At 32.7% G+C, this 26724-nt stretch overlaps 1 protein-coding gene across 1 annotated transcript in view; it reads left to right on the top strand.

Moving 5' to 3' along the window:
- Positions 1-3115: 3115 nt before the first annotated feature.
- The window catches only part of LOC108363060 (F-box/LRR-repeat protein 20), a 59980-nt gene continuing 36371 nt past the window's right edge, over positions 3116-26724 (top strand). The window contains exons 1-2 of the mRNA XM_017616297.1: positions 3116-4585; positions 16075-16191. Coding sequence (XP_017471786.1) covers positions 3428-4585; positions 16075-16191 — 1275 coding nt within the window. The 5' untranslated portion in view covers positions 3116-3427. The remainder of the gene's footprint in view (positions 4586-16074; positions 16192-26724) is intronic.

Genomic DNA, 26724 nt, shown 5'->3' on the forward strand with positions numbered 1-26724 from the left:
AAAGGTCAATGCACAGCAGTCCCCCCTCCCACCCCCCACAAACAAATTTTACCATTTGCGTTTCATCCGGTATTCCTATTGCAAAATCACCAAACAATCTATGAATTTGTTAATAAAAATTCAAATTCGTTGATACTACATATGTACATAAATATATAGTATATACTGTATGTATAGCAATTTTTTCCCCTTTGTTCTTGTTAACTGAAATGTGCAAACGTACAAACATTTATATCTAAATTGTATTTGTACTCTTCTCTTTCTCTCTTCCCATTGTTTTTTTTTTGTGCTCACATGCTCACACACACAATGCGATGCGAACGAACTGCGATGTTTTTCAGTGATTTTCGACGTAAACGCAACGACAACGACAATCTTTATCTAACTACTCTGTTACGTATACGCCGTGTGCGACCGACCCACGCGTCACCGCAACAGCTGACTTGGAGAAAGCAGCGGGATGAGTTAAGAACGTCAGAGCTAGCGTGCGGCGTGTGCGTGGATTAAATAAATAATACAAACCAAAAATAAAAACAAAATTTATACATAATTAGAAAGCCAATAAATTCGTTTCTATGTAGTGGATACCTACCGCCATAACAAAGTGGCTGTTAAACAAGTTCCGTGAACTCAAACCAACCCAAAAAAAGGAAAACGAAAAAAGGCAAACACAAAATTTCTTTATATTTTTTTATTTGAATTGGGCAAAAAGTGGGTTATTGAAAAGTAGCAAAATAAAAGAAAAAATATACATATGTGTGTATGTACATATTAATTAAAAAAGTGCTTAAAACAAAGCAGAAACAAATAAAGGGTGGAAAATAAAATCTAATAAAATCAGGTGATATTAAAAGAAATTAAATCAGCTGGTGGCATCAAAATAAAATACGAGTAACTACATACAGTTCAAATGCAAAAGAATTTTATTGAAAAGCACCCTGTCTCAGAATTTGGTTGAAGAACGCCCTATCTCAGAATTCGGTTCAAAAATGCCCGGTGCTAAAATACATTGAAAATGTGCTGAGATAGGTCGATCTTCCACTCAGCCATCGGTATAAAATACACATACACATAAAATAACATTACATGCAAGTTTCAATAAGCAAATCTAGCTGTCTGAAATCATAATGTAATAAAAAAATATGTACCAAAATAATGACATAAAATACCAAATATTAAAAATATAAAATTAAAAGTAATTAAAAGCAAGTTGCCAATAAAAATATAAATGGTGAATATGAAAAATTTAAATTAAGAAAATTTAATTAAAAGAAAAATTATTAGATAATTTGCTAAAAACATAGAATTAATTAGTTTAAAAATAAACTTCAACTGAAGTAAAAAAAATCCGACTAAAGATTTAAAACATATTAAATAAAACAATCAATAAGGAAATTAAAATGTATTGAAAAAAAAATAATACATATTAATTAATTTAAACAATGTGTCTAAAAATTAATTAAAAATTTGAAAGAAATTTAAAATATAATGGGAAAAATATGAATAAATAAAAATCAAATTTAAGGACATAAAAAATTAATAAATATAAAAATAAATCACAATTAAAAATAAAAAAATAATATAAAATAAAAAATAGTAAATTTATCATAATAAAATTTTTTAAATAAAGTAAAAAAAAGTGTTAAAAATATCAAAAATTTATGAAAAATAAAAAACTTATAAAATTTATAAAGATACAAACTTTTAAATCATGAAAATTAAAAAATTAACATTAATAAAAAGTAACATTTTTAAAAGAATGAAAATTTATAAAAAAATACTAATTTAAAAAATCTATGTTAAAAAATAAAAAATTAATAAATAAAATTTATAAGTAATGAAAAATTTATGAAAATAAGGATTTATAAAAAAAAATTTATAATTAATAAATAAATGTGAATAATAATAAATAAATAAGAATAAGTAGTTAAAAAATATTAATAAATAAAAAAAATATAATAAAATTTAAAAAATTAAGGAATCAAATAATTTAAAATGAAAAAGTTACAAAGATAAGTAAAATTAAAAATATATAAAAAAGTTAGAAAACCAATCAATTTTTAGGAACTACAATATTTTTATATTTTTGGACCTACAAAATTAACCTATAAAAATTGCTTTGGATATAGATGTTCATAGGCATTTGATTTTGTTCTTATAAATTCACAACACTTATGGAAATAACAAATTTTCGCAGAACGATTATAGTGATATCGTCGCCCTTATGCCAGAAACATGAATGTGTAAAACTGAAAATGTTGAGACATTGAGTTTGAAATTGGTAAATTTGCACATTCATGCTTCTGGCAAAAGGGCGACGATACATATATACATAATTAGAGCAGCTGAGTCTACAACCACTGCAGTTGTATGTATATTTTTTTGTTTCATTGAGTTTTTTTTATAGCATTTTTTTTTCATAAAATTTTTTAAATTTTTTTTTTTTTTGTAAATTGTTCTGAATTTTTTTTCATGAAATCTGATTTTATTGAACTTTTCTTCATAATTATTATTTATTTTGTCAGGTAATAACGGTTTATTTTATGTAACCTCTGCCTATTACTTTATTTACTTCCAATTATTTACATTTATTAACCCCTGTTGGCATGCGTTAATTTTACGGTAGTCGCCTTGTTTTAGCTTCAAAAACAAAATATGTAATAACAAACAGCCAACAGCAAAAATTAATTAAATTTACGTGCATATTTGCTGCGGTCAACTCAGAGGCGTTCGCTGGCAGACGCCGCGCAATCTTAATAATCTAAAAAAACAAAAAACACAGATCAACATATTTAACGAGCGACGAACTTGTTTTATTTGCCTGTGTTGCTTTTGTTTTGCGAGTAACGGACGTAATATTTTTGACACTTTTTTTTGTCTCGAATGTAAACATAAACCTGTTCTCGCGTATTCGTACGCGTTTTACGCAGGCTTCTAGAAGCAGATAATTGTGTCAGAAGTGCCGGATGTGTCGCGCGTATTTTCTGTACGACAAACAGGGCGTAGCAGTAACAGCAACAAAATAAAAAAAAATGAAAAAAGCGGCACAAACAGAAAATAATAATACAAATAAAAGCAAACAAAAAATGTATAGACTGGAAATTTTTTTTGCAAAGATTATGTTGTAGTGAACATTTGTTTTTTTCTATTTATTTATTACCAGCGGCTTGTGGGACTACAATAACATTTTGTAAATAAATAAAAACATCAAAATTTCGGAAAACACGCTTTAAAGAGTGCTAAAATACAGTTCTTGAAAAGTGCAGATAAAACGCTCAGCCCATTAACTGTACCAACAGTTTGTACGTTTAACTTGGAACAAACCCAAGACGCGAAGAACCAAAAAAAGCAAAAAACGAAAACCACATTCAAACCAAACCCTTCTCCAAAGCCTCAGCTTAAGCGCGGCAAGTGTCTTCGGCCTTAAATGTTCATCAAAAATAATACAATTTTGAATAGCAGCAGCAGTGGAGTTGGCGCAAGCATTGGCGGCAGCGGCATCGGCATAGGCATTGGCAGTAGCAGTCTTGGTGTTGACAGCATCGTTGGCGGTGGGAGTGAGAGTGTTGGCGCCAGCAGCGTGGCAGGCAGTTTGAGTATCGCAAGCAGTAGCAGCGTCGGCGGCAGCAGCAATAGCATCGGCGGCGGCGGAGGTGGTGGCGGCGGCGGTGGCAGCGCAGAGTTGCTTTACCCGAGCAGCAGCAGCAGTAGTAGTTCGAGTGCAAGTGGCCAAGTTAGCAGCGCTTGTAGTCATAGCGGTAGTAGCAGTAGCGTCAGCGGAGGTAGCGCAGCGCCTTTAAATCCAACACGGCCATCGCGCAGCACCGCGCAGACTGAAAATAATAATAGCGTTAGTGGTGGCAAACGCGGCCTCAATTTGAGCTTATTACACAATCACAGCAATAATTCGAGTAGCAGCAGCAGCAACAGTTGCAGCAGCGGCAATAACAACAACACTGCCATCAGCAGTGGCCTTGGCACATTAGTTGGCCACAGTGTTGGTGGCATTGTCGGCAGTGGTCGGCGTTTGATTGGCGGTCTTGGTGGCAGCATTTGGCGTTCGGCCACCTCGAACACATCCTCCTCATCGTCGTCGTCATCGTCCGCCTTATCCTCAGCCGCTGTTACAGCCTCCGCGCCGCCAACGGCAGCAAACTTAAGCGCTCACGCACCGGCTAGCGCAACAGCATCCGTCTCCTCAAATACGACATCGGCTTCATCGCCGACAGCTTCTTACGCCAATTCGACAGCCAGCAGCAGTGCTGTTGCTTTGACCATTACTGACGGTCTGGGCGCCAATAGCGGCGGCGGTAATAATTATTTTGTCTGTGGCAGCGCACCGGCGGCAGTAGCAGCAGCAGCAACTGCGGCAGCAATTGTTTATAGCGCCGGCAATAATCGGGCTAGCGGCATTGGTAGTAGCGGTAGCAGCAGCTATCTGCGCGGTCATACAAAAACTTTACTATTTCAAACGGTTAACGCAACAACAGCAACAACGGGTAGCAGCGTGAGCGCAATTGCTGGCGGCGAGAGCAGCGCCATCATCAAAATGGACGAGGAGGACTCGATGGATGAGGACATGCCAGTAAATATACATTTTTTAAATGCCTTTTTAGTATACATACATAGTATATGCTTTTCTAACTAATATGCATTTATACTGGCTCACATGCACATAAATATGTATGTATGTATCTAATCGTATACTACATGTAGTGCATAGAATTTGCATAGCCTCCTTTTAATAATGTGCATTGTATGTTATATTTCACCCACTAAATTGTTGTGTAACTACCCAACGGTCCATTCTAAAATGGGTTTCCGCTTGAAATCGATATTTATATAGTACTAGGTTATTATAAAGACGGTACAAATCGGAGCGAATATTACAGTAATCGCTCATTGATATGTTCTTGATGCATACATTTAGATGTATATCGATATATGTACATCGATTTACATACACACATGTATAACATTTTTGATAACATTTGTTTTCTATAGAACTTTCGATATTATCTCGATAAGTTTAAATTTTATTTTTTGTTATTTATTTCCGATAACTTTCGATTTTATTTCCGAAAACTTCCGATATTTTTTCGATAAATTTCGGTATTATACTCGATGAATTTCGATATTATTTCCGATAGCTTTCGAAATTATTTACAATAACCATCGATTTGCTTTTCGCTAACTTTCGATAACATCGATATAATATTTAAAATCGCAATAATACCCTGAGGCCACCGAGTAATGTTTTCATCAGAGCGGCCCGATTGAGCTAGCCTAACCTGACTTCTTTTCGATAATTTCGGTATAATTTTCGATAAATTTTTCAAAAACCTTCCATATAATCACTAAGAATTTTCTCTTTTGATTTTCAATACAAGTTTTGATTTAATTTTCGATAATTTTGGATTTAATATTCGATTTCAATTTTTGATATACCGTTCGCTTGAAATTTCGAAAATTTTCAACTAATTTTTCGAAAACTTTGAACGAATTGAATTTTTGATAACTTTCGACTAAATCTTCGAAAACTTTGAACTTACTTTTTGTAAACTTTCGATTTAAATTTCAGTAACTTTCAACTTTTGGTAAAATTTTCGATAGCTCCCGATACAACTCGCGCTAATTTCCGATAAAATTTTCGATAACTTCAGATACAATTCTCGATAATTTCCGATACCATTCTCGATCATATCCGATACAAGTCTTGATCATTTCTGATACAATTCTCGATAATTTCCGATACAATTCTCCATAATTTCCGATACAATTTTCAATAACTTCCGATACAATTTTCGATATTTTCTTTTAATTTCCGATAACTTTGGATTTTATTTTCCAATAATTTAATTTTCGATAACTTTTGATTTGGTTTTCGATAACTTTCAATTTAATTTTCGAAAAAATTTTGTTTAATTTTTGAATTAGTAATTTAAATTTAATAATATAAACTTAAAACCGTCAAAAAATTATGCCCAATTTTTATATGACTACAAATTTTGTACAGCTTTTACTTTCAAATGTTCATTTACACTTACAAATCCAATTTTTCCTAAAACAAAGTCGATCGCCTTCAGTTTTATTACCGTCAACGAATTCCATGCTAACCAAATAATATGCAAATACACATAAATTATCGACTAGAGGACCACGGCACTACATATTTTCCTAATCCATAAATTATGTCGAACGACAATTATCCAAGTCAACAGGTCGAGCAATGAATCAACAGTTTCTTTATTCTCTACAACTTTTACGTTAAATCCCGTAAATTGCTTCCTTAAAGAGGTAATAACCGGATTGTGTGCATATGATTCTAATAAATTGACTTACATTAATATGTATTGTGCTAGACAAGAAGTCGAAGTCGACACAACAACAGCTGTATTGCCTTGAAACAGCACCCTCGCCCACCCGCTTTTTTCATTTAGCCTAACTTATGTCCAATTTGAGAGGCGTATGGTATAGCGTTGTTGTTGTTTTAATTTCGCTATGTTATGCCGATAAAGTGGTGAATGTGCTATAAATCAATATGTGCTCGTAAAATTGTTGGCATTTTGCATAAACAGCAGATACATATGTATGTATGCGAACACTGTACAGCAACAGCAGCAATAACCATGCAAATGGATGGCGGGTGTTTCGTTTTTAATAAAATTACAATGCTTTTTAAGGTAAAATTTGTCTGATTTTTTTTTGTAAAAATATGGCTCCTGCTTTAACAAAAACTATATAAATCACACTTTCAAACTTTATACAGAACTTAGAAAAATTCCACTTATTTTTATCTAAATTTTGAGCTTTGTAACCAGAATATTAGAAATTTTTTGGGTATGCAGTTAACAAGCTTATAAAATTCTAGTAACATAAGTGCAAGTTTTGGGCACCTAAAAAATCGCATTGATTTTTAATATTCTTTTTTGCTGACGGCTTTTGCGTTTTTTTCCAAATAAATAGCGAAATTTAGAGGAAAGCTGCTGTTGACTTTTTTTTTTGTTTTTTCGCAATGGTCTTGCGCATATTCTTCCCCAAATATTCATGTTTACTTATATGGGAAAAGTGCAAACGCCGTCAACAAAAAAAAAAAATATTTTTAAATCAATGCGATTTTTTAGCCGCTCGAAACTTGCACTTATTTTACTAGAATTTTATTAGCTTGTTAACTGCAAGCCCAAAAAATTTCTAAAGATTCTGTTTAAAAAGCTCGAAAGTTAGATACACATTTGTGGAATTTTTCTTAAGTTCTGTATAAAGTTTGAAAGTGTGACTTATATAGTATTTGTTAAAGCATGAAACATATTTTTATAAAAAAATATCAAAAAAAATTTAGCTCGAAAAACATTGTAAATATTAAAAATGAAACACCACACCATTCATTTATTTTTGACCGCCACTGTATGTACATACATACATAATACTAGATAAAAAAAAAAAAAAACTAAATAGAAATGAGAAACAAAACAAAGCGCACGCGATTGCAAAAGTTAATGACTTTAATTGTAAATCAATTGTGGGCGAACAATTGAAGAAGCAGAAAATAGGTTCTCTTATGTAATAAGAAAAAATTCTATGAAACAGCAGCTGATTTTAAAAATATTTAAAAAAAATTAAAAAAGAAAATTATCCTTACTCAAAAGGCAAATATGGCAAATATGCGAGGCATGTTAGATGGCAATGTGACAGAATCCCATAGTCTACTGCCGTGTGACAGTTTTGTGTATCTGCTACATCTACAAGCATGTATTTACTTATCTCTCTTGTTCATACAAGGATCTCATTGCCCGGCTGTAGTGCCAGCAGGTGCAAGGATATAGCTAGTAAGTAAGGCGAGGGCAAGGCATGTTTAAAGCAGAGCTATTTACCCATGCGCTTGTTGTTTGTTGTTGTTGTTATTCGATGCCATGGGAATTCCAACGGCGCCAATGTTTGTTAGTCATTGTGGAACCATGGCAATTTCCGCAGACAAACCGAAACCGTGGGCGGTTAATTGGTTAACGTTGTGGGAGAGTTCATTTTGATTTCTGCGTAGTTGTATATACATAAATATGCAAATATTTTCTTTTTAGAAGTAATTTTTTTCTTTTAAAGAAGTAATGAAACAACGTACTAAATAACTTAACTTAGCTTAGATTTCGCAGGGTAGGGTGTTAATAATAAGTATTTTTTGTTAGTAGTCTTCAGAGTAGCCAGTTTCCAAAAATGACAAACAAATAAAAATACCAGTGAGAAGGGCCTTTTAATGATATTTTTTACGGTTTTTTTGTAGTATATAACGTATGTATATGATTAATTCGAAATTTTTAACTTAATTTTTTAACTACATTTCTTGACCAATTTTTTTTTAGAAAAAATTTTTTCCCTCAATGAAGGAAGGCTAATATTTTATGGCATTTGGAATTCATTTTCTTCATCATTTGTCAAATTTAGTTTAGACACAAACCAGTTTCAGCTTTTTGCCAAGCTCAGTGTCATATTTTTCGAACGAATCCGTCCTCGTTGGAAGCTTTAATAACCAAAATAACCAAAAAAACGGTTTCGTAAAAATAAGTATTGTATATTTTGAGCCTTTCGAAATTTCAATTCAAGAAGTCAGACGGAAAGAATTTTTTATATATGTTATTTGAATATATGCAGTGTGATGCTTGTTAGCTAAGGGGAATAACCAAATGATTTAAATTCAGGGACCGTAACAGGTACAACTTTTATTAAAAAAATTGCTCTTTAACAATTATTTTTTTACTTTTATTTAATTACTCCTTAAAAGTCGGTAACTGATTTATATTGATGACTTTTAAAAGTAAAAGTCACTGACTGATTTTTATTGCTGACTTTTATAAATAAAAGTCTTCAAAAACTGTTATCTAAGATATATAATATAAAAATAAAAAATAATTGTTATTTTGGATTTATAATATAAAAATCAAAAATAATTGTTATATTTTATAATTTTGCATAAAAATTTTTTTTTCAAATTTGAGTCTCGGTGAAAAAAGAAATTGANATTTTTGTTTGTTATTTTTGTTTAACAATATTCTTTCTGTCCAAATTAACAATTAAAATTTGATTTTTATTTTTTTGATCAAAAATAAAAGTTAAATCGAAAAAATCAAAGCGAAATTTGAAAGAAAAAATATGCATAAGTCAAAAGTAAACTTTTATTTATGATCGAAAAATTAAAGTCTAATTTCAACTCTTAATTTTTGATCGAAAAAATCAATAAAAAAAACGATTATTTATCGACTCTTTTGAAAAAATCCATAACAGTTACGGGCCCTGATTGTATGGTTGACTCAAAAATCATCTGTAGTGTAGGGGAGCGAATACCTTCAACTAATCTTCATATGAAAAGTGTTTGCGACTTCAGATTCTAGGTAGGCAATGTATTTATGAGAATAAAAAGGCTGCCTTGTTGCCTCGAAACGGCTTAAAGCTGAAAATTTCAGCAACGCGAGGTGTGACTCGTTAACTAGTTACAACAAAAATCACATTTCTTAGTACTGCCTAAATGTACCTGATTCTGCAGGGTCTGCAGAAGTATCCGGCCTTCAGAATCGCGGCTAGTTAAGCATAACACTGGACTCTGGGTACTTTGATTTCCGGACTTAGCAGTGCATTCGGTATAAAATCTCTTTTGTGATTGCCCAGCACAACATATCGATGGCTGAGTGGAAGATCGACCTATCTCGGCAGCCAGTTCGAAAACATTCTATCTCAAAAAAGTTTTCACGAACGCCCTATTTCAGAGTTCGTTTCAAAAACGCCCTATCTCAGCTGCCGATCCAAAAACGCCCTATATCAGCATATTTTCAATACATTTTGAAGTGAGATAGGGCGTTTTTGAACCGAATTTTGAGATAGGGTGTTTTTCAATAAAATTCTGAAATAGGACGTTCTTGAAAAGTTTTTTGAGATAGAGCGTTTTCGAACTGGCAGCCGAGATAGGTCAATCTTCCACTCAGCCATCGATATGTTATGCACAAATATGAAACCGAAATGCGATTTCTAGACAAACATTTTTTAACTGTATTTATCTGGAGTTCGAGGCCTCTTAATGTTGATTCATTAGATTACCTTTATCGTTATCGATATTGGCAACGTTAAAGATATCTTTACCCCTACAGTTTCGTATTCGATTTCTGTTCCTATTTACATATATATGTATGTGCCCTTGTACTTATACTTTTGTGTGGGAACATAACCTTAGTACCAAGCTGTGCAGTACAGGCACTTATTGTTTTTTTTTTTTTAGAAAAAAGTCTTCTCTCCCAGCAAATTCTATTTATATTATGTTTGCACAATATTTGCTTACACTCAGCGCTGACTACTCCATTTCACCAGCGGTTCATTGAACTTTTGCCGACAGATTGCAATTGAACTGTGTGCAAACGATTGGGTTGGGGCGGGGAGTGGTGGGGATTTGAGCACAGATCTAAATTTGATAGCTGTAGGAAAGCAAATAATCTTGGCTGTGGCGTAAAATGCATTTATGTAGATAAGAAAAGAAGGAAAACAAGTGAAGTGCAAATTGATTTTGAATTTGCATCTCTATTTTTTTTTTATTTTTTTTTTTAAGGAGCACGTGATAACAGAGTGCGAATGATGAAATGGAAAGCTTTTACTACGCAGTGCGGATTTAAAATGCTATCATTTTGTTTATATCGTTAAATTTTTTGTTGGCATTACGATTGCGGTCAAGGAAGTTTAACTAAAAACATTCACACAAGCGAGTATGTATTTACATACGCAAGCAGCGCTTTTCTTTGTTTGCCAAGATATTTTTTTTCTTCGCAAATATTTGCAATTTCACTTTACTTCGGTTGTTGGCTGTGCGAAACAAAGAGACTAGAAGGAAGTGCGAGTTGGAGTGCAGCAGTGTGTTGACGGCAGAAAAAAAGCATTTTTTTTTTATGTATTTGGTCTGTCAGCGACGGTTGTTAGTTATCTCATTCGCGTTTCAAAGTTCTCATTGCTTTGCCATTTTATGCATTCCTTGTTCGCTGCTGTCTACAAACTGATTAAGATCTGACGCGTTTTGTATTAACTTTCAAACTTATTTATGTACATATATTTCAGTCACGAAAGTTGGCGAATAAGTAAGACGTAGCTGAACTATCCAGCGACTCCAAACTAATAGCTGGCAAAAAAAAAAAAAAAAANTTACATACGCAAGCAGCGCTTTTCTTTGTTTGCCAAGATATTTTTTCGCAAATATTTGCAATTTCACTTTACTTCGCTTGTTGGCTGTGCGAAACAAAGAGACTAGAAGGAAGTGCAAGTTGGAGTGCAGCATGTTGACGGCAGAAAAAAAAAATATTTTTTTTTGATGTATTTGGTCTGTCAGCGACGGTTGTTAGTTATCTCATTCGCGTTTCAAAGTTCTCACTGCTTTGCCATTTTATGCATTCCTTGTTCGCTGCTGTCTACAAATTGATTAAGATCTGACGCGTTTTGTATTAACTTTCAAACTTATTTATGTATATTTCAGTCACGAAAGTTGGCGAATAAGTAAGACGTAGCTGAACTATCCAGCGACTCCAAACTAATAGCTGGCAAAAAAAAAAAAAAAAANATAAAAAATTCAAAATTTTTGGAAAAAATTTGTCATAAGTATAGTTTCGTTTTTATATAATGTGACTCTAACCGTCAACTTATTCAGAATTCGTTATATATAGGCGTCTGCTAACGGGACTCTAACCGTCAACATATTCCGATGCTCGTTCTTCGTTATACAGTGACTCAACAAATGACCACGTGATGATTTTTTTTAAATATTCGTAATGTTTTTCGAGCTATTTTTTTTTGGTATTTTTCTACATATAAAATACCGTCCAAGCTTTAACAAAAACATATATGTAAATCACAGTTTCAAACTTTATACAAAATTTAGGAAAATTCAACATATTTTCATCAAAATTTCAATATTTTTGGGTAAGTATGCAGTGCAAGTTTCAACCGGCTAAAAAGTCTGGTTGATTTTTGAAAATCTTTTTTTTTTGGAGACTATTTTAGCGTTTTTTTTTTTATATAACAAGTGCAATTTATAAAAACGGGCGTTGATTTTTGGAAATTTTGTTGCTCACAGTCTCCCACATTTTGAAAAAAAAATAAAATGCAAAAACCCGTCGCCAAAAAAATTCTCAGAAATCAACGGTATTTCTTGACTGTTTAAAACTACACTCCATTAGACTAAAATTTTATGGGTTATAAAATTGTATACCGAAAAATGTTCTAAAGATTCAGATTAAAAAGTGGAAATTTTGATAAAATTTGGTTGAATTTTCCCTAATTTTGTATAAAGTTTGAAGATGTGGTTTATATGGTTTAAAGCTTGGTCGATATTTTTACAGAAAAATAACAAAAAAAAAATAAAAATACGAGTATTTAAAAATATCAACACGTGGACATTTGTTTGAGTCACTGTATCTATGAACCATTTTTGTATGGAAAACTTCGCAACAACGTAGTTTTTTCGAGGGTTCATAAAAAATTTTGGGTGAGAAAATACCTTTCCAATGATACCCCACAAGTCGAAATCGGAAGAGTTTAGGTTCAGTTATTCAAGTTTTTCTTATACCAGTCTTTGAAAAAGGTAAAAAAACTGCATCAAAAATCTCATAATTACGATTCCATTTAACATTTTTTTTTTAATATTTGTATGTAAATTTTTTAATCTTAAACCGTTTTGGCATTTGAGGTGACTTTTTCAAAAAAACATCTTTAAGAAACTATTTTTATTCATAAAAACTCCATTTTTGGAGATATTTTCAAATCGGTCCAGCTCGCTTAAATCTTCATATTTTTCCGAAATATTTTGGTGGACTTCTTAAAATATAATTGATTTTATAACTCCAATGGAAAAACAGTACCTATTTTTTTGTATGGGGAGTGATGCNCCAATCATATCATCAAGTCCATTTTTATCAAGCAGCTTTTAAGGAAAATTTCCTTTAATACCAAATCTTACCTATATTGATTCTCTATCTCAGTATGCATAGTTATCGCCAAAACTAGGCTTGGCCATTCCATCCGAATTTTTTTACTATCCGGATAATCCGGATAAAAAAAATTAACGGATATTAACCGGATATGTGGTTATATAGTTTACAAAATTAACGAATATTAATCGGATTTTCGAATCTAGAAATTAACAATCAAATAATTAAGCTTTCTTTTATTTATTCTGTAATTCGATAGATCCGCACCAAACTCTTGAACGTTGTTCAAGAATAAAGCGATTCATTTCGTTCCGCGGAGATGTGATATTGACTTTCTGACAAGATATGCAGTGGGAAAGAGCAATGTCAAAATAACACATGATTAAAAAAAAAACACTATATGGACCACCCTTACATCCCAATCTCACAAATTGCGCGATTATCGCTGGCGCCACTCACAAATTCGAGTTAGCTGGATTTCCTAGGTTTCAAAAGCTTTCCTGCATTTGTCTGCTGCAAGAACGATGTTTTATTGTTGTCAGTTTTACTTTTACTTTACTTTGAAACCTTAGACCTCGTAATGCTATTTCTGCTATTGGTATTGTGGCTTTTATTTTTTGCCTGCGCTGCTGATAAGCCAAGCAGTAAATTCATGTTTTTATTTACCTTTCACTTCGTACGTACATAATTGCCAATTGTGTTGATGTTGTAGATATTTTGGCCAAATAAATCCAACAGCAAACAAACAATTGTTGCGGCGCTGCGCCTCTTTCTTCTTGCTTTTGAACTATTTAGACCACGACGAAATAGAAGAAAGCAGCCTGCGGAAATACCAACAAAATCATTTATTTGTATGGGTTTTTTTTTCGGCATTTTGTTTTGCTTTTGAGATTTGTTAGCCAATCCTAATTACTTGTATAAACTATGCACCTCACCTGTGAGGGTTGTTGGTTGGCGTTGTGGGAATTCAAAAATATTTACATAGCTAATACATTTGCATACAAATAGTACGTACAAATAAATACCAATAATTGCACTTGTAATGGGAAAACTTTCGTGTGGCCAAAAAAAAAAAAAAAGTTTCAAAATTTTGTGGCAAGAAGCAGCGGTTAACTTCCCCTTTTACTACTCAATACATATACAAATATATATGTATGTACATACATAGGTCGTACCATGACAACAAATTAAAAAAATAAATCGATACTCATACGCTTGGTTGGCTGTCGCTGACCGGCAGTTTTGTTGTTATATGTACATATGTAACTTAAATTTGTTTCTTTTATTGGCGCAATGGTAAAACCCTATTCAAGGTCAGTGCTAAAGAGGTGTTTGTCGTCGTTAGGCACATCGACTGTCTTCTTCGTTTGGTTTTTTGTTTGTTTTTTTTTCCCTTACACAATCGATTACTTGTGGTATGCGAGTGTAGAATCTTTTATTTGTGAACATGTGTGTGTGTTTATAAATTAATGCGTTAACTTTCGTAGATATACTATTTGATTTTTATGTTTTTGTTTGCTTTGCCCGAATGACCTTCCGCTTTGCTTAGTTGTGGTTACGTATTTATTTATTTTGTTTTATTTTTCATTGTTTTTTCTTTGTAACTTTGTGGTTTTGTGTAGATTGTGCATTTCTTTTGGCCTTTTACGGCCCCAGGGCGTTGTTATACACATACACGTACATCAATGGTAGCAAAGTTATTTGCATTTATTTTTTCATACTTTTGTGTCTTCTTTAATTTTTGTCGACGAACGGAAAATAATGTGCACATTAGGCCGTACCACTTTACAAGCAAATTAAATAATAATAAAAAAAAAATTGCCGTACACCCCGGAGTCGTAAAGTATTTTTGCAAGGCAATTTCGAAACATTTTTTTTTTGGCCGAACCCAGGGTTCGTCTCTTCACAATTTTTCGGTGACACCTACCCTGTGGTCAGCTGATTTAGTTAAGTGACATTAGGTTAGGGTTTTTGTTGAAAATTTCAAGACCCTACCCCCTAATTTTATGAGAAATATTAATGCCTATTTTAATAGCTTTTTTAAAGGTCATTTAGTCAGTTTAGGTCAGAAAATACGATTTTTTTAGATTTATGAGTTTTTGGATCATTTTTTTGATTCGATTTCAAAGATCGAACATGATCTGAAAAGAGGATATATAGACCTTTAAAATGGTAATCTATTGTCGGACTTGGCTTGTTGGTACTTTTTATGGGGAAAAATGAAAAAAAAAACCATACTTTTAATTTTTTAAATTTTGACCATCGATAATTTCCATAATTTGAAAATATGCAGTACTATCTAAAATTGAATCTATTTTTAAACAAACTGATGGCTCGTTTATTCCAATCGCATAAAAATTGTCGAAGTTAGGCGACTTTTCTTAAATACGGCCTTGAATTTATATGTCAGAGCTATTAACTTATTAATTATTTTGCTCAAATATTACTTGTTTTATTTTATTGTATTTTATTTTATTGTATTCTATTTTATTTTATGTTGTTTTATTTTATTTTATTTTATTTTATTTTATTTTATTTTATTTTATTTTATTTTATTTTATTTTATTTTATTTTATTTAATTCTATTTTATTTTATTTATTTATTTTATTTTATTTTATTTTATTTTATTTTATTTTATTTTATTTTATTTCATTTCAAAAAAGCAAGTATCGTGTTTTTGCACTGATTTTCTTTATTTCTTTGTGTCTTTCATATACAAATTTAAATCTTTTGATCTTGTTTTTATTACTGATCTTTCCTGCGCCTTAAATGTCACATTTATCGAAATGTATGCCAAAATTTCTTTTGACATCAATTAATTTTGTTGTAAATTGTAGGTCTATAAATATATCTAAATTTGTCTGTTGCTATTTATACACCTTTCCTTACATTTTGAAAATTATTTTACATCGTTTGTAATTTTATCTACATCATTCGCATATAATTTTTTTAATAGAGGATACAAATTTTACAAAAAAAAAAATATGTATGTATACATATGTTTTGTACATATATGTTACCCTATATGCACACAGCTGAATACACCAAAAAAACTTACTAATGAGCTTTTCTATTATTTTTAAGTTGGCACAAAATTTATTAAAATAATTCCTTCTCTCTCATTTACAGCAAACATTCCTCAGTTCTTCGGATACGGATGATGAACCTATAAAACAACTGCCAAAAGAAATTCTTTTACGTATATTCTCCTATTTGGATGTGGTGTCTTTATGCAGATGTGCACAAGTAAGTTGCAAAAAAAAATTAAAATATGAAAATGTTTATTTTGATTTATAGTGAAGAGTGCTAGGAAAGACGAACATACGCCAAGCAGATGATTTAACAGAATTATGCAAAATTGTGAGATATACAAAAAAAAAATCATAAAATTTATTGCATTTGTGTAGGCTAGTTTTATTAAAACTCAGAAAACAGAAAACGCGAATACCAAAAACGATTACAGTTTAATAATAACCATTTAAGTTCCGTGCGGAAATCGGCTGGCTTTCTCAAACTACTGTAATTATTAGTTTAGGTAGCTGTAGACAAATAGGCGGCTGCTTTCTATCGCTTCCATTTATAACCGTTAAATTTGAACTTCTCTGTGCTGCCTCGCAAATCGCTGTTCATTAAGCCACGCCACGTCACTTTGCGTCGCTCAATATTTAAATTGTTGCTCTTTAACGCATATTTATTATTTCCGCTATGCTTTGCAAATAAAAAAAAAAGCAAAAAAAAAAACAAATTTAATAAAGAAATATGTAGATATATTTTATTATAGGCATGTGGAACTTTACCTGCTCGGAATTGCCGATGAAGATATTAATGCTGAGCATTCATCACATTTCGCACATATTTTTTTATTTTTTTATTTTTTTTTTGGTCTATCAAATTGTNAATTTTCTTTTTTTGCAGCGTCACTGTTTGAGTCGTCTATTATTTATCAGCTGTTGCGATCATTTATTAAAATGTGTACTCTTTGCTCTTTGCCTTTTTTCTGTTTGTTTATACTTTTTAACTACTTGAGCGTAGTGGCAGTTAAATTTGATTAGTATTATTTTTTTTTTTACTCTTTCACAAAAAGTTAACTCTTTTTTTCGAAGTAAACTCAACCGATTGGTTCACTGAAAAAGATTAGAATTTGTATTTCTTTGTCATTGACAGTGTTTCTTTTGTACATTTGTATATTGTGCTTACCCTGCAAACCATTTTTTCAGAGTATTCTGAATAGTAAAGAAATTTTAACGAATTCGGAAAGATCCCATCCGATTTTTTTCCGAATTTTCTAAAATGAAATAAATTACGCACACTTCCATTCTTTTACGAAATTTCGGAAGAAAATCGGTGAAGAAATGAAAATAATGCTGCTATGTGAAGAATTTCTTGCAGACTTTTTTCAGAATTTTCTTTATTTTTCGTACAGAAATTTCTTTACGAGTTCGTGTCAACCACTTCATATAATTTTCTTTGAAGATTCGGAAAAAAATCGTTACAGAAATCAGATACTCCTAAAGATTTCGTTAAGAATTCGGGAACTTTGGTTTGCAGGGTATATACAGTAAGTAAAGAATTCTAAATTTTCTAAAAATTAAATATACTGTGTACACTTCGATTCTTTTACGAAATTTCGGAAGAAAATCGGTAAAGAAATGAAAACAATGTTGCTATGTGAGGAATTTCTTGCGGCATTTTTTTCAGAATCTTCTTTTTTTCGTACAGGAATTTCTTTACGAGTTCTTATCAACTACTTCATATTGTTTTCTTTGAAGATTCGTAAAAAAATCGTTACAAAATGAGATGCTCCTAAAGATCGTTTCGTTAAAATTTCGGGAACTTTGGTTTGCTGGGTGGGTTCATATTTTTTTTAAATTTAAAGTTGTTCCAAACATGTTTCTAAAAATCGAAATGTAAAATACAGTCGTTCTTGTAGAAGAGTATTCGCGATAAATTGGAAAGTGTTTGCACAATTGAATATGCAATTTCGAAATTTGGACATATCCGAAAACTTGTAGTATTGAGGAAGAAAAACGAGTACTTTTTCCTAGAGTTGTGATCTTTTCAAATATTTTCGGTATTCGCCATGAATACATCAGTAGAATTGATACAAAAATGTACCCTTTACAAACTTAGTAAATACAGAGAAGCATTTTGATTACATTGATATGAAAAAATTTACATATTTATCAAATCATGCGAGGCGTGCCCTGTTTTGAAATAGCACATTCAATTCTATTCGCACAAAATGCGTTTTATAGATTTTCAATATTTTTTCCTACGCAATGTTTCAAGTAGAATGTATAGCCACCGCCATAAGCGATCATTATCTTATTTCCACGAGTCATATTTTGCACTAGTTTCAAGACAAGTTAAAGAATTAGCAAATAAATTTAAGAAAAAATTCTTAGATTTTAAGAAACACTAGATACGTGCAGTTATGTTTAGCAAATTTTATTTACGGTACATGAATAACATATATTTTCTTCATTCCGCTCATACTCTATATTTGTACCGTAATATGCCCATTCTTTTTCTACCTGATCTTACTTATAATATAAATTTATTTATTTATTTCATCCATTCATAAATATTTATTGAATTCGTCTGCTCTAAAGTTGTCGATATGTGTCTGCGTATGCGGTTTCTCCAGGAAGTGAGAATGCCCAAAATTTGTATTGTAAATTTTTCATGCGTCGGCTGCATGCCTTTATTCGAAGTATTGCTTATTTTCAATAGAAATCACCCCGTCTTACTTAAGCTCATTGAAGATATTTATGACGCACAGATGTATGGTTTGTGGTTTTTGGTGTGAACTACACATATGTACATACATTTGTTTATGTCATAACAATTATCCTAGGTAGAATTTTATTATTTCCGTGTAGGTACGCAGAAGTGGTTCGAAAATTGTATCAAGTAATAACAGATTATTTCACCGAAATGTCTGGTAGATATTAGCAAACAATTGTTGCCATTAAATTTGAGCGGCGAGTTAATCACTGCCTTACTCTCAAAACTTGTAGCTTAAGGACTAGTGTGCGAGAAAAGCATTTCAAGGAAAAGGTATTTAAAATTATTGATGTGAAAGCTTCAGCTTTTGTTTTTTTTGAATATGATTTGTAATACATACAGTGGTGGTCACATAATTAGATATACTACTTTTTATAAATTCTGATGATTTATTTTTTCTGTGCTTATTTTTTTTTTACAAAAATGTAATTTATACTACAACGAAAACCATGTAACTCAATGTTTCTAACCTTGTACCAGTTTCATAAAAATTCGCAAAATTCAAAAAAAAGGTCGTAAAAATTTCAAACTATTGCATCAAAATTTATACTGCAGTTTTATAGGCCATTAAATTTTGTGTAAAATATTATTCATATTTTAGGCGGCTAAAAATTCGCATTGATTTTCGAGATTTTTTTTTTTGTTGACGGTGTTGCTAATTTTCGTACATGTATGTAAGCGAATTTTTTACAATACGGGCAATTATTTTTCAAATATTTTATTTTTCGCTAATTTTTTATAAAAATATAGTTACTTCTACAACAAAAACCCCAAAAATCAGAGTTTCAAACCTCTTGCAGAATTAAGGAAAATTATGCTAAATTTCATTCAATTACTGCACTTTTTATTTACGCTCTCTAGAAAAAAGTTGAGTATGCAATTTTTTAGCCCATTCAATTTCAGTATAACAAAGTGCAAGTTTGAGGTAGCTACGACTTACCATTGATTTTATGCAATAAAACTTCTCAAAAGTGTCCTGTCTTTCCAATTCATCGGCTCTGCAGTTTCCTGCAATATCTTCACGGTCTGAAACTAATATGGCCGCCTGACTATCGGAACATATGTTCACATCCTTGACTGGTTTTACAATCCTGTCAGCTTCTCTGATTGGTCCATCGATGCGAGGTGCATATTTAACAAATAAATTGCCAAAACGAGATCGAGAGAAGTACAGTTGGGTTTCGCCATGCACCTTGCAGATTTATTTAGTTGCCTGCGTTTCGCTTCCTCTTTTCTTGAAGTAGAACTTCAATATCTCTTAATTATGCGCTTTTTGGCAAATGGTAAGTAGTTCATATGGACTTTTTATCGGTTCCAAGCGAACTGCAGACCTTTATTATAACCTTGAACATATCAAAATCCAAAAACGCTATAATCCATATCGTCACTTTTGATACTTTCGTCGACGCTATGCGTTTTTTTTTGCTGCCATCGAGTTTTGCTGTTCGCCATAATTTTACTTCTTTTTATTTCGCTTAGTCGCCATAAATGCATATTTATGAGCAAAGCGATTGATTTTTGTTGTTTTTTTTGTTCGTGGTTGGTAGTTTTATGATTATTAAATAATAGGGGTATTCTTTTGAGTCTTACAAAGCGTTTGCATGGTGCACGTATTGTACGGTTTGCAAAGCTGTCCCATACGAAAACCGCTTTTTACCGTGCAATCGGTGCACTGTGCAGAGAATACCCCTAATGATTACATGCAGTGCAGGTTCGCAGAAGTAATATATATATGTACATACCCTTCGGCGGGGTCGTTGACAATTGTCGCTTTCGTACTAGTTACATTACTAGTTCCAATAGCATATTATGCTCCAGGTAGTAAGAAATCGAGCTATATTGATTACATATTACACCTTTTAAATGTTATTGGTCGTTTTAATGTGATAATGCTCTCTGATTACATAAACGAATTTGTTATTTGCCATTTAAATGTAAATAATAAATTTTGAATACTTATCCATGTTCAGTTTCTCTCTTGTGACCACCACTGAAATATCGAATTGAAAAGTACCAAATTAAAGCAATATATAACTACTACTTTTTATTTAATTTTTTTGTTTCTTTTCAAATCTGTTTATATATAAGCAGGCAGAAAATAAGAAAAATAATTCGAAAACTATGATTTATATAGATTTTTATACGGGCTATACGATGGTAACATGCGTTTTCCGAAATTTTCCATTTTCATGGTGAAAATTCTGAACGAAAATTTATTTGTAATTTTTCTCAATTATGGTAATTTTTTCCTTAGATAGTCATCTACAATAATGTTTTAAAACAAACATTTTTTCTCAAACTTTATAACACAACTTTTGCATTTGAAAACAAACGCTCTCTTAATTAATTGTCACCTCCTAGGATTGTCAAATGCGACAGTAGAAAGCATGTGTGGTAGATTTGCGAGGTATCGGTATTCGACACGCGAAAACTGGTGAATTCACTAGTTCTGTACTAGTGTTTTCCGCTGCAGGGTATATAATAGCACTCACGCATACATTGCTACTAATTGCAGTGGGTATGTATGTACATTTACATATATGTATGTCTGTGAAATATCTCAACGCGCTTGTTCCCATGCCATATTAGCGCATACATATGTGCCTTATATGCATGTTCGTATGTACATATATACGTATGTAGTATGTTTGTATGTAAGGTGATGAATTTGCATATGCTTAGTATGAATGCATGTAAAGTTCTTTTTTTTTTTTGCTCGCGTGCGCTCATATTCGTTTGCAAGGTCAGTTTCTGATAAAGTTTTTCATTTGCCGCGTAATTTAGCCACTAATGGCAATAATACATACTAGCCGCATATGTGCATGTTTATATGCATACATATATATTTACATACATATATAGACTTGTATCTACATATCTATATATGTATGTATATGCATTAGGGTGGTCCTTAAACGTAGGACATAGGATTTCCTAAGCCTCAACCTCTACGTCGATGCTTCTATAGTCGAATATATCACATATAAATTTGGATCCTGATTAAAGTCGGTTAAGGCGTGTCGCACAGGGGTCACAGTTCAGATTACCCTATGAGGACGTCTTAAACGACTCCAGTTGGGACCAAAATTTATATGTGATATCCTCGACTTTAGTAGTATCGATTTTGGGTAATAAATGAAAAAAATATATATATATTGTTTTTAATTTTTTGAGCCCATCTGGCCGTTGACCCCTTTGCAACACGCCTTAACCGTCTCCGATTGGGACCAAAATTTATATTTGATATCTGTGACCGTGGTATTACCGATTAAGGGTGTGAGACTGAAAAAAATCATTCGTTTGATTTTTTTTGAGGACCACCCTAATGTACATAGTCTTGCACGCGCTAAAATATAAATGCTAATTGTGCGTTTTAGTTGTTGATTGAATGCTCACACCTTCATACAGACATACATGTGTACTTATATAGACTCACAATTTATAACGAGTATTGAGCAAAAATGCAGTATCTGCATAATTCATAATGCAGTAATCTTTCACTTATGCATAATTGAATACATGTTTGTATCTATGTATGTACACACTTATGCTTATTTAAGCCCATTTGAGCTTTATCTGGTAACAAAAGATTTGCTGTTGAAGCAAGATATGTACATTAGACCGTACCACGTTATAAGAAAACAAAAAAAATACTAGTTTTTTTGCAAGGTAGTTTCGAAATTTTTTTTAACTTTTTGGCCGAACCTAGGGGTCGCCTTTTTGCAGTCAATGAACTTTCGAACGAAAAAAATGTGTTTGCTTTAAAAAAGAACATCGATATATCGCACTTAAAGACCCGACTGTAAATGCAGAAGCAGTGTTGGCAGAATGCTAATCTGATTAACGATTGAAATGTTAATCGCGAATGACGATTAAAATTAATTAGTCGCAATAATCTGTACGATTAACGATTAAAAAAATTTAATCATTAATCGTCGGTTGTGATTACGATTAAATAATTTTAATTATTAATCGTTAATCCGATTAAACAACATCTGATTTAGTGGTTCAGTTTGTCCCAATTTGAAATTAAACGCCAGATAAAGTTATTCTTTTGTGGTCGACGCTTATAAAAACACATAATAAGTAATAATTAAAAAAATTATTATTATTATTATTATTAGTAATAAATAATAGATCACAACGAAAATGCCCACCATATTGCTTCCAGCATAATTTAATTAATCACCAAACCTACTTAATGAAATTAAGGATTAATGATTAAAAATAAGTTTATTTAATCACGGTTACGATTAGCTGTTTAATCAGACTTAATTAAATCAAGCATTAGGTGCCTGTAATCCGATTCAATTTAATGAAATTAATTAGTTGATTAAAAAATCAATCGATATGGGCCAACACTGTGCAGAAAATATGATAAAAGTATAAAAAGTATAAAATTGTCTTGAAAAAATACTTTAGACTCAGGGGTATACAACAAACTTTGTTTTTGGTTCGGTCTAATGTACATAAATCGTAAGGAACGATATTGTAAATATGGACTTAATAAAGAATATTTAATGCCTTGTCGTGGCTAAAGAAATCGTCTGTGATTATTTTTTTTTTTTTTTTTTAATTCGAATTGAACTTTTCTCATTTGGTAAGCCACCAGGCTGTGAATTCTCTAAGTAACTCCTCGATGCCGTCCAGCATCTAGCTCCAGGTCATGAATTGAAATTTTTGTTTTTTTGGTAAAAACTATAAAACTATAAAAGTTCATTACGTACTAATTTCTTCTTAACGGAGCTTGCTTCTGCTCACTGTGCTTAGTGGAGAAAAATTGCAGTAAGAGAGTTGGAAAATCGATGGAAGAAACAGCAAAAAAGCAGTACGAATATTTATGGTAGGCTGGCCTATACCAAGATCAAGTGGGAGTTGTTTCCTCAATAAAGCTGCCTTGAGTTTACAAGACGATAATACGCCCGCTCTGAAAATATTCAACTCGAGAACCCGCTTGTGGTAGCAGAGGCAGAGGGAGGCTGCCACTGCGTTGGAAAGGCCGAATGGAGAAGGACTTGGTTTTACTTGGCATTTCCAATTGGCGTCAGTTGGCACAGAAGAGAAACGACTGGCGTGCTTGGTTGAACTCGGCCAAAATTGCTTCTTTATTTTTTTTTTACAAAATCATAGTTTATTCTATAACAAAAATCATATAAATCCATGTTTCAAACTGCGTGTAATATTAAGATCAAATTCAAAAAAAAAATGTTTCGTAAAAATTTCAAGCTTTATAATTAGATTTCTTAGAAAGATTTTGAGTATGCAATTTTGTAGTCCATTTTATTTTAATATAATTTTTACGCTGACGGTGTTGTGTATTTTCTTCCATACAAAGTATGTGCAACGATTTTTTACATGGAAGAAAATAAACACCATAGCAAAAAGTCAACGGTACGCCCTAGCTACTTCAAACTTGCACTTTATTTACTAAAATTTAATGGACTGTAAAACTGCATACTAAAAATCTATCAAAGAAATCAAATTTACAAGCTCGAAATTTTTACAAAAGTGGGTTGATTTTTTATTTATTTTTTTTTTTTAATTTGGAACAAAGTTTAAAAATGGTTTTACACGATTTTGGTTAACGAATAAACTATATTTTTATAAAAAAAATAGCTAACATTAAGTAAAAAAAAAACTTTTATTTTGTGCTGCGCTTATAATTAGGACACGGAGTGTATATTAGAAAATATATTGGCGAACTTCTTCCGCTCTAAAATTTTTTCTATACATTTCTTCCGCGCATAGAACAAAACGCACCCAGTTTTTTATATATGTATGCAATATTTTAAAAAGTTTGTGTTGTATTTTGCTGAAAATTACATTGCATTTCCTTAAAATTATTCACTTGCTTCCCATAGAACTCATTGCAAAGTACATTGAACTTGAAAGCAAGATCTCAATAAGTTACGCATCATCGAGTTAACAAAAACAAATCATGTTTTCATTCGCGTGACCGCAGCCACTACTGCTTTCTCTTCGTAACTCATCATTTGCCGAGTGAAAATTGTTAAACAAACATTGTGCTTCCATTAGACTAATACGCTTTCCGCCCATACAAATGTTCGAGTATCATTAAATTTAAAGCAGCACTTTTGTTGCTAAAGAAAATGGTGATAAAATTGCAGTCAAATGCGCGCGCCAGACACAAAGAAACCAAGCCACCAGCTAGCTGGCGTCGGACGGTGGTCTATTACCAGCAGCAGCGGCGGCGGCGGCGGCGGCAACAGCAAAACCCAACAACCACCATGGCGACAAGCTTTTTTTTTTTTTGTTGCAATGTTCACCGCCATGCTGCCAAGCATGAATCATTTTACGCTTTTTATATTCGCACTCAATGCGCTTTTTGCACTAATCCTTGCCAGCAGTGTGTAAATAAAAACGAGAAAAGGATTTATTTCTTTTTAGATATTCCTTTTTGTTTTACCATTTAATTTTCATTTTCTGCTGGCTTTGGTTTCATTGTCGTTGGACTCCTTTAGCTGTCTGCCATGAATTGCCAAGAATTTCACTGTCGTTGCGAGAACAAAGGAAATGCAGTGAAACCAACCAAGCAAACAAGCAGGCAAGCAAGCGACCAACCAACCAACCAACCAACCAGCCAACCAACCAATGAAGGACATTCATTGCCCTGAGTCATTTGTGGGACGCAAAAGGCAGCAGCAATGTGTGGTGTGTGAAGGGGTGTGTAGCAGCAGGAAAGCTTTAATGTTTATCGATTTAGAGTTGCAAAAATTTAAATTAACAGACATGCTGGTGAGGACACACAAAGCGAAAAAGTGTAGCGCAATTTCTTGTCATAACATTAAATAGTACACCGCTCGCACCCCATACACCCTTTCAGGAGGGAGGCTGGGATGCTGGCACTAATCGTAAAAATAAATAAATGTACTCAAAACGGTGGTCGACCATACTGTCTGACTGACTCGGAAGAGAAACTGTAAAACATTTTTAGTGTAGCGCCGCCGCCGTCGCCGCCAGTCTGACTGCGTTCAAAAGCGAAACTCGTAAAAGGCAACAAAAACAAGGAAGAGCCAAAAAATTAAACTTGCATCCAACATATTAAGCAGACAACAAAAACCTCCCAAAGTCCACAGTCATGCGGTGACCATGCGGCAAATGTTAAAATTAAAAGAAAGAGAAATTGTAGTCCATTACTTGCTAAGCGGTGGGAAATGGCCGTACAATTCTTGAATTCTGCTGTGAATCTAAAGTGCACAATAATCGTTTGAAACGCAAGTGGGTGGTTAAATTTTCTAATGCGATTAACTTAATGCCTTTATTTGCATCAGTTGCTGGCGCTTTTTACGTGCCGACGATGTATTTAGTTTAGACACCATTAACAGGGAATTTCTTGCCAGATCCGCCATTGAAGAAACTGTTGTTCAACTATGTGACGTCCAGAGGCAGGTAACATCTTCTCTGATATCCAATCGACAGTCGTGCCCTCGTAGTCGACAACAGTGTGCTCTAGACTTCTAGGTAATGCCTGTCTAATTATTTTCTAGGTACCAGTACCATTTTGTCATATGATTTGAGACTAAAAGCTAAGAGTATTGTTCTGACAACTGTCTAAATAAATCTCGGTTCGCGGATGCCACTTACTTTACTTTAGGTAAACACTCTTCCCCTTCTCCCTCGTCTCGGAAGCTTCGGCAGGAGTTATTGGCCGTCAAACCCATTCTGCCGACATGTCTTTCCATCAAACAGCGACCTGTTATAATACCGGTCACTTACCTAAGTAGATAGCGCTTTAACCGAATGAGTGCTTTGGACATATTCTTTTCGAAGCTGGGACAGATGTGTCGTCCAACACGTTGGTTCTTCCGACCATTAAGAAATTATTGGATGAGCCAAAGTGCAGCGAGCTTCGCTTGACAGACACTGCAATGATCTGGAATCCTAAAGCAGAGTTGTAATGAGAGTGTATACTTCCTCCTACTCTTAAATTTAGTTTAGAGATATCCGTGTAGTATATGATTTCGATCATCT

Source organism: Rhagoletis zephyria, unplaced genomic scaffold, assembly GCF_001687245.7.
Source record: "Rhagoletis zephyria isolate East Lansing unplaced genomic scaffold, Rhagoletis_zephyria_1.1 Rzeph_scaffold_01179, whole genome shotgun sequence".
Lineage (NCBI taxonomy): Eukaryota > Metazoa > Arthropoda > Insecta > Diptera > Tephritidae > Rhagoletis > Rhagoletis zephyria.